The sequence below is a fragment of the Vicia villosa genome, linkage group LG3 (assembly GCF_029867415.1).
Source record: "Vicia villosa cultivar HV-30 ecotype Madison, WI linkage group LG3, Vvil1.0, whole genome shotgun sequence".
In the NCBI taxonomy this organism is placed as follows: Eukaryota; Viridiplantae; Streptophyta; class Magnoliopsida; order Fabales; family Fabaceae; genus Vicia; species Vicia villosa.
In genome coordinates, this window is record NC_081182.1 from 43,985,377 (window position 1) to 43,994,785 (window position 9,409).

Sequence of the window (9,409 nt, forward strand, 5' to 3'; positions counted from 1 at the left end):
GATACTATACTGAAATTATGGGTACTGCAGAGCTGACTCTTGAGGGAGTGAATATTCCTGCCCTTAGACAGGGAGCTCAACTGTCTTGTGACCAGAGGGAGTTCCTTATAAAACCTATCACTACGGAGAAAATTTATGAGGCTCTTAATGGTATTGGAGACAATAAAACCCCTGGCATTGATGGATTTGGAGCTAGGTTCTTTAAGAAGACATGGAACATTGTGGGTGATGATGTGTGTAGGGTTGTGCTGGATTTCTTTGCTCATGGAAGATTGCATCATGGTTTCAACACTGCAGTCATAACTCTCATCCCTAAGCATAGTTTGGCTAAGGCTGCTAAAGACTATAGGCCAATATCCTGTTGTACCACCATCTACATAATCATCTCTAAAGTTTTAACTGGAAGATTAGGATCTGTCTTGCCAACAACTATCTCTAAGAATCATGCTGCCTTTGTTAAGGGTCAACACTTGCAAGATCATGTTCTACTGGCTTATGAGTTAATCAGAGGGTATGAGAGGAAACATTCCACCCCAAAATGTATGATGCAGATTGACTTACAAAAGGCATACGATATGGTTGACTGGAAAGCCCTGGAAAGCATCTTGTTGGAGTTATGGGCCCCTACTAGATTTACTAAATGGATCATGCTGACTGTGTCTACTGTGTCCTACAGGTTTCATATTAATGGTGAGTACTCCCAAAGTATGTCTGCTAAGAGGGGGATCAGACAAGGTGACCCTTTGTCACCCCTCCTATTTGTTATTATGATGGAGTACCTCACTAGACTGCTCCTTCAACTTGACAATTTGCCCAGCTTCAAATATCATTCAAAGTGTGAGAGATTGAAGATCACTAGCCTGACCTTTGCTGATGACTTGCTGCTCTTTGCAAGAGGAGATATGAACTCTGTTGATCTGATTTTGGCTAAGGTTGGAGTATTCACAAAGTCCACAGGCCTGCACTTGAATCCTAATAAATGTTTCATATATTTTGGTGGAGTGGAGAATACCAATAGGGCTGCTATTAGAGAACACTCTGGTTTTAGGGAAGGTGTGTTGCCATTTAGGTATTTAGGTCTCCCTTTAACTAGTAGAAAGCTGGCTGCTAAGCATTACCTTGTGCTGATTGATAAAATTGTTCAGAAGGTCACACATTGGAGTTCTAAACTCCTTACATACGCGGGTAGAGTGCTGCTGATTAAGAGTGTTCTTTTTGCTGTGGTTAATTTCTAGATGCAAGTTTTGCCTATTCCCAAGGTAGTCCTTCACCGAATTGATGCTATTTATCGCAGTTTTTTATGGACAGGTGATAAAATTGTGTCTAGAAAAGCTCCCCTGGCCTGGAAGAAGGTGTGCAAGCCTAAAGCTTATGGAGACATGAGTATTATTGACCCGGATTCATGGAATAAGCTTTGTATGATCAAGCTCCTTTGGAATTTGCACAGGAAGGCAGACTCTCTCTGGATCAAGTGGACTCATGAATACTATTTGAAGAATGTTAATCTTATGCAGGTTCCCATCAAAGAGAGTTACTCTTGGATATTTAAGGAACCGCTCCATGCTAGACAGTTATACCATGAGCTGGATGTTTCCCATGCTGGTAGAGGTAATAAGATTCAATTGAAGAGCCTCTACTTAAAACTGCTAGTCATGGATGTGAAACCTGTGTGGAAACATTTGATGTTTGGTAATTTTGCTCGTCCTCGATCTGTGTTCATATTTTGGTTAGCCTGTAATGGGAGATTGGCAACGAAAGAGAGGATGAAGAGATTTGGTTTGCTCCAAGATGATAAATGTGTGTTCTGTTTGCAACAGGAAACTATTAATCACCTCTTCTTCTGCTGCAATCGACTGAGAATTATCTGGGAAAAAGTTCTACAATGGACCAATATTACTCACTCTCCTATGGATTGGGATAGTGAACTTGCTTGGGCTACTAGAAATTGCAAGGGCAGAAGTTGGAGAGCGACACTTTTGAAGAGTGCTATTACCGAAACTGTCTATGATGTGTGGAAAGTGAGGAATGAGATTGTGTTTGGACTGAGAAATCACATAGGTGACATTGATAAAGAGATTATAGATACTCTTGTGTATAGACTTTGGAATGCTAAGAAATATAGGAAACAGTTAGCAATGCTTATGCTATAGGTGTAGGCACATAGTTACTCTTGTTTTCTGGTTTTGTGTTTTGGCTGGATCGTGAGCGATCGCCGTGTATTGAGTGTTTTTTGAATTAATCAAATTTATTGATTCAAAAAAAAATAATAATAATATGTTATTGATAATTCAATAAGAAGAAATATTATAATTTGTTATTATTATAATAAATAATTTGCTGCTTCTATAAACATTTAAAAAATATTAGTATTTTAAATATTTCAACTATTTGATATATAGGTATTTGAATTTATCACTATTAATATTTCAAGTATTAATAGTTGAAATATCCATATAGATTATTTAGTTTATTTAATAATGTATTTATATATTTTAAAAATTTCTTGTAAAAAAACTCAACACAATAAATAATATGCTTATGTAATATATACATTTTAATTTTTAAGTATTGTATTTATTTAAAGTATTGAAAATATTATCAATATTACAATAAATAATATGTTTAAATAATAAATGCATATGCATTGCAATTATGAAAGAAAAAATTGAAATGACTTAGTGGAGAGGTCATAAAGCTATGACCAAAGGATTTTGGGATCAAAACCTTATGGGACTATTTTTTAAAAATTTGCTGTGCTATTATCAAACTACATGGAATTATCAAAAATAAAATAAAAAGCTTCCCAGCATTTTTGGAAAATTTGCTGCTATTATCAACTTCGCCACGTCAGCACCAAAGACTATTTAAACCTTAATTTTAAAACATAATCTAATGCGGTAAATGATGAGTTTTAATTGTTGTTTGTGTAACTGAGTTTGACGGTAAAATGAAATGCAGTTTAACCCCACCACCCTGAGCCCTCATCTTTTGCCCATTAACCCTGAAGGATGTGTTCAATCAATAGGGATATATGTGCAACGGAGGAGATTTTGTTGAACTGAATCACATCTTATTGTATTAGTTCTACTGATGCAGATGAAATTTTGACTAGTTGAAAGATGACAAAATAGATTCAGCTCATGAACTTCCAAAGCAGGTCGCTTCTGTATTTGAAAAGTCTGTCTTGATTCTCAACATGGAGGAAACCATTTTTTACTATAATAAACCTTTTACCAAATCAAAGAAGCTAGCCAAAATAAAGTTATTCTCCAAATAAACAACTTGTGGTCTCACAGGCAAATTTCAGACCCGTCCATTTTCCAAGCAACTTCACTTTTCTAATGCATTGTACCCTTCCTGAGAGCATCTTCAATGGTGATATTTTCTTTTGAGTTCTCCACCTAGACATGCCACATCATAGTACCATTGCATTGCAATGCAACTATGAAAAAATTGTGGTACCCAATCAAATTAGTTTATGAGATAAAGTTGTGGGCCCAATAATAACTTTTTAGAATTATACAATTAAAATAAAAATTATAAAAATTATTTTAAGATGATGTGGCTAGTGGGACCCATAAAAAACCCAAAAATGGGTTACACCATTGGAGATGCTCTGATTTGCGAGGAGATTCGGGCACTGAATGTCATACTAAGTATAACATCAATTATTGTGTAACAATAATATTTAAGTCACAATAGCTTCTATTTAAGTATTAAATCTGTTACTGTATCCGAACAAAATGGTAGCTAACATACTATACTCATAATTTCATAAAATACAAAGCTTACATATTTACAAACTCTGCTAGTACAGTTTTCTTACAATACAATTGTAGAATTACAAAGATATTTTGTTTGAGGTGTTAACAATAAATTGCTTAACATAAAGTAGTACCTTCTTTATGTAAAATGATTGCTTAACATAAATTGCTTACACATTTCTGCAGAAGTATTATCAACCACGTTTTATGATGGTGTGCGGCTGATCTGAAGCCAATTAGGTCCCGTGTTGCTGGAGACAAGTTTTGAAGGATCATCAGAAACCTTAGCAAGGGAACGATACTGCAATTTTACACTCTCTGCATTGTCCAATGTCTTCACCACATACCTGTACATAAATAAGTCTTTTATTAACTGCAGAAGATTAAATTAGCTCCTTGAAAGCAACATTATGGCGTGCAAGTATATGCATGACAGAAACCATCAAACTATTCCTACCATGTCTCAATAGCAGATATTATTTTTAACACACTTAGATTTATAACATGACACATGTTATTTCAAAGTCTCAACCAAGCAATGTGCCCATAAGTTCAAAAGAAGTAAAGAAATTTATTTATCAACATCCACTATTTTTTCTAGGTACATCTAACCAGCTATAACAGTTTAACAAAAGTTTCAACTTCTGCAACTCAGCTCACAAAAGCACTGTAGCAATACACGGCGACATTTTGTAATTTTATTTGGGTTTGAAGACGAAGTGGTATAACCACTAAAAACTAACACACAACTGTGGTCCCGGGCTTGAACTTTGATCTCAGTTGATGGTGTCCGACTTAACAATAAGGGTATTTGCAAGTTGAGTTAGGATTTCTAGACATTTTGTAAGAAAATTATTTCAGAGACATCTTGGATACAAAATCCTCAACCTATTAAATCTATCAGGTCAGTTTTATTAGTCAATAAATAAATTGGCATGTTACAATATTTACTATATATTATTAATAATAAAAATAAACATGGCAAATCAAGATTTGATATTGACTACGAGAGAAAAAGTTGTTAAGTTACAGACCACCCATTCAGGCATTGTGTTGTTACAATAGCTTCCCTTCCAACAAAGCGTTGTGGTGTCCTTTTGTTTCCCTGATCAATATTCTCTTCAATTACTTCGAGTCAATTTTAAAAATGTAAATAACTTTTAGAAGTAGTTTCCACTCTCGAGGGTTTTTAAATACTACCTTTATGATAACCCTGTCTGTCACAGCAAATGGAAATTGAACACCTCTGTTCCTTGGTGGTTCAAAAACAGCACACTCTCCTAAACCACCCTGTCGTGAATATATATCGTTAAAAAATGAAAGATGTCAAGGTAAGTAACTAAAGCAAACTAGGTGGTTCTTGATTTTCCTTTCATATGTCTGAGTTTCTATATGAAGGTTTAAACATGTTTGGGCAATGGGATATACACCTGATCAAATCTTTCTCTTCTTCTTTTGGATGACCGGTAAAATTGTGATTCCTCTTCCCGACGGTACGCCTGCACAGCAGCTTGAAGTGCTGTAAAGGAAGGCAACATGACAGAAAGAAATGCGAGAAAAAAAAATCAGAATATTCCAACAAAATATTACCAAGTATTATACTACATTATTAAATTATCTAAGAGTATCCAATATATGTTTTAGACCATATCTTATTTAAGAAAAATTAGTTGAATCTATACGCTATTGACTTACAAAGATTTGGAGATATTGATTCCTCCAGTGTGGGATGAGAGCAAGTACAACAAGCTTTCTGAAAAACGAAAAAAACAATGCATCACTGCTGTATATTAGCTACTAGCTAGTTGACTGCGTGTGACGTCTAAATGTAAATTTATAAAAGCGGTATGTATATCTCTGAAATTTTCTACAGCATACTGCAGGCAAATCCACAACCCAAACATATACAGATGTGAATGAAAAACATATACATTCAAATTTCTAGTCCATGAACAATATAGATGGATAGATATACTCCCAAGGAAAATTTAAATTATCTACTAATCCTCGAGAATCATAAGTTGAATTTGATTCTTACAACAAGAAAAGTATGAAATAAAGCTACATACAAATCAGTTAAAACTAGAGGGATTATCACTTCACAAGAAGCCCAATATTCATGTCAGCAAATGCCCAACCAAAAAAACCGGCCTGTTAGATCATTTCATTAATACTTGATACAACCTAAGAACACATATGTCACAGGGTCACAGCAGCACCAGCAAATCGCAACACCCTCAAACATATATATCAAGACTCAACAATACCGCTGCTCTTTTATGTTTTTAGTATATATTCTTACTGTGTAGCATTCTTCTTCTACTACTACTGTTTGCGATTCTACCCTCCTTTCTCCTCCCTCCTCCTCCTCCTGCCGTGGTCAGAAGGCACCTTGCGATGCAAAGCTCGGCTATTATTGGGCGAGTATGCGAGGGAGGAAAGCTGTAGGAAACAGTGAGAAAGTACAAGTTACCATCCAATCATTTTTGGGATTTTACTTCCCCTCTCATGTTATACGCGCTATTCTACATTTTTAGCCCCACATAGCCATAGCAACAAATCTGTAAAGGTATTTTGGGTTTTTGAAAAAATCCTCTAGCGCACTGCACACTCCATGCGCGAAACAGCTGTTTCTAGCTGCACCACCCTATATACGATGCACCAGGGAGCATAGTCATAGCAATGCCCTGCTCTGCCAAAATAGTGCCTTATTTGCCTCTATTAACAACCTAACATACAATGTCCATTCTCGTTTAATAAAGTTTTATAGACTTTTATCGATTCTTAAATTTGAACTTTTGATCAATGCTTGATTAACATTCAGTTCCTATCTTCTCCTAACACAATCAATAGTTTTCCATATTCTCAAAGAAGGAAATTTAGAATTTGTTGGAGACAAATACTGGTTCGAAATGTCATTAGTAGCTTTGAGAGTCCTGCCATTCTACTGTATAGAGGCGTATATTTGAGAAAGAGGCTGAAAATTACCAGATCCATAGTTATTAACATTTTTCAGAAGAGTAGTCACACAAAAGGACAGTCTGAAAATTATGGCATTTTGATGGCTTAGAACCCACCATTCTAATAACATGCTGTACTCCACCTCCGCCAAAAGAATGTCCACAAGGTAATATCATTGCATCATCCATAAGAGTTCCACTGTATTTTAAGAAGATGAATCAAAAACAAAAAGTACAAGTCTGAAGATGAAACACAAGAGAGTAGAAACATACCCCCCAAAAAAACATAAGTAACATACAAGATACCAACAGAATAAACTTATGTGATCCCTATACTTGCAAAGGAGATGGATGTAAAAATACCAAATTAGATTTTCATGTTCTGCATCATCAGATTTAAGCATTTGATTAAGAGAATAAAAAAATTAAGGAAATCCTAACAATAAGATTGACACAGACTTTTACATCAGGGATCAATTGATGCCAATAGATAATCTCAATAGGTTGGAAGTACATGGTTTTGTAAATAATATGAATTCAAACTTTTTTTTATCCATCACTATACAAGCTTATGCAGGATAATAACTCCAAATTTAAAAGCAATACTTTCTTGTAAAGAGAAGGGGAGAGATGATTACAAAGAAAGTAACATCTATGATTTCTAAGAACAGGCGCATGAGAATGGAAATATGGCGCACAATATCATTCAGTTGAAAACTTTAATTTTACAGACCATCACAGTGCAAAATTGATTCAATCAAAAGCAAAAATTATTCAAATCATATTGCTTAACAATCATAGCATAAAACATAAAGCCTACTAGTACTACACACTAAAACCCTTTCTTAATGAACTGAGAGAGACTTACGTAACAGGATCTGAAAGAATTGCCCTCAATGACTCCCCTGACTCGCTTGAATACACAGCATTCTTTCTTCCACTAAACCCACAACCATTGTCATCCACCATAACTTTCTGTACAGAAGGCGACCCTTCCGTACCTTGAAGATAGTGGGAATAATACTCCTCACAATCAGCTTCAGCAACAGTTGCAGAATTCTGAGTTTTACCGAATCTTTCTCGCTGATGATCTCCACCAACACTATCACTCGCATGGTTATGCACCAACTGTACAATCTCACCGTCCTTTCCCAACATCTCTCTACCAGAAACTACAATTCAAACATAACCAAAAACAAACAACTAACAATGTAAAGTTTACATTCTGAAACTCAAACGGAACTTTTGAATATGTTTCAAAGCTAATAATGGCACAAAAAACAATTGCTTCGTCCGTTCATACCATAAGGGGAATGATGCTGGGATTTTCCAATTACAACTCCGACGCCGCTGTTATTGTTAACATCAATTATTGCATTTGAACTCCGGTTGCTCCCGTCGCCGATACTGACGCCTTCGCCGCCATCTTCGCCTTCATCGTCATCTTCATCGTCTTCTCCGTCCGAATCGTCGCTACTGGAAGTTCCGGCGCTCCAGTTCAGTACATCTGAAGTATCCCTATGGTCGGACCGATCAGCAAAAACGTTGCGGCGGAACTCGGCGCCCTGGGAGGTGAAAAAGCGATCGCGATTTACAGTGAACATCTTGTCGTCAATGAAACCGCCAACTTCCCGGGGTTTAAGAACCGGATCGCCGACCTGCCGCGGTGGTGCACCGTCGCAGTTGAAGCGTAAAGTGTCGTCTTGGAAGACGAGGGGGGAAGTGAGGCCGTTTTCGATTCTCTGATCAGGACCGAGATTGATGTCATCGGAGGACATGGTGCAAAACGCGAAGCTTGGGTTATTGGAATGGTGAAGAGGAAGAATTAGGGTTTGGAGACAGTGTTGGATCTAAAACGGTGACGTTTTTCATTGTAATTCATGTGCGCGCGCTATGTTGTGAGTTGGGACACTGGTAGCGCGTCTTTGATTCCACATGCCGATCGAGCTTCAGAACGACGTCGTAGAACACTTTGGGAACATCATAATTTCCTCAAAAGAATTCTTATATTTTAACAAATTAAAAATATTTTTTTCTACAAATATCATAATCATCACTTTTCTACCCAACATTTAAGAAAAAATAAAAGTGTAAGTTTCATATTCAGGATTTTAAAAATATCATAATCGTCAATGTTCTACGAAACAATTTTAAAAAATAATAAGCTGATTTGATTCTATTTTCTTTTTTAAAATTTTTGATTAATTTTTATTTTGAATTTTAAAATAAAGTGGTGATCGAAGATGGTGGCAAGAAGTGGTGGTTGATGGTAGCCGCGTCGGTGGTTAAAAGGGTGGTTGTCGATAGTCAATGTTAGTTAGATGGACGGTAATTGAAGTGATGGTCGGCAATCATTCACGACGGTGTCTTAACTTTAAAATAAAAACGTGAATATAAAAATCTAATTCTTTGGTTTTGAGTTTTAGTAAAAAAAATAAAAGAATATCTCAATGCACTCATTGAATCTTTTAGTCACTTGGCAACATTTCAATCATGCCCCTTTGTTTTCGTAGATACACATTCGAAAAAACTTTTTTTTTAATTTGGTTTTTTCCGTAGGTACATCAACAGAAGCATTAAAAGACATAGTGAACATTAGAAAAAATCAAAATATTGCAGTTTAGTAAATCTTTCGTATATGTATCTACGGAACATGTAAAAAACAGAGAGTTCTGTAAATATACC

At 35.9% G+C, this 9,409-nt stretch overlaps 1 protein-coding gene across 2 annotated transcripts; it reads right to left on the reverse strand.

Annotated features, from left to right (window-relative positions):
* Window positions 1-3,788: 3,788 nt before the first annotated feature.
* On the reverse strand, window positions 3,789-8,735 carry LOC131661190 (U-box domain-containing protein 62-like). 2 transcript variants are annotated; one of them, XM_058930639.1, is made up of 8 exons: window positions 8,028-8,733; window positions 7,593-7,896; window positions 6,842-6,923; window positions 5,460-5,517; window positions 5,195-5,283; window positions 4,965-5,054; window positions 4,799-4,869; window positions 3,789-4,111 (listed from the first exon to the last, which is right to left on the reverse strand). In XM_058930639.1, exons 1-8 carry the CDS (start codon window positions 8,500-8,502, stop codon window positions 3,970-3,972), a joined length of 1,311 nt encoding a protein of 436 aa, XP_058786622.1. In that variant the 5' UTR covers window positions 8,503-8,733; the 3' UTR covers window positions 3,789-3,969. The 2 variants fall into 2 exon arrangements, with proteins under 2 accessions (XP_058786622.1, XP_058786623.1); XM_058930640.1 differs by lacking the exon at window positions 6,842-6,923 and having other exon boundaries at window positions 5,195-5,263; window positions 8,028-8,735.
* Window positions 8,736-9,409: the final 674 nt, after the last annotated feature.

What these genes read in the sequence shown, in the direction of transcription:
- LOC131661190 (XM_058930639.1), bottom strand. Translation starts at nt 8,502, where the DNA reads ATGTCCTCCGATGACATCAATCTCGGTCCTGATCAGAGAATCGAAAAC. An exon ending in CCAGCATCATTCCCCTTATG is followed by an intron (nt 7,897 to 8,027) that starts GTATGAACGGAC and finishes TTTGAATTGTAG; the next exon opens with TTTCTGGTAGAGAGATGTTG. An exon ending in ATTCTTTCAGATCCTGTTAC is followed by an intron (nt 6,924 to 7,592) that starts GTAAGTCTCTCT and finishes CTTAAAATACAG; the next exon opens with TGGAACTCTTATGGATGATG.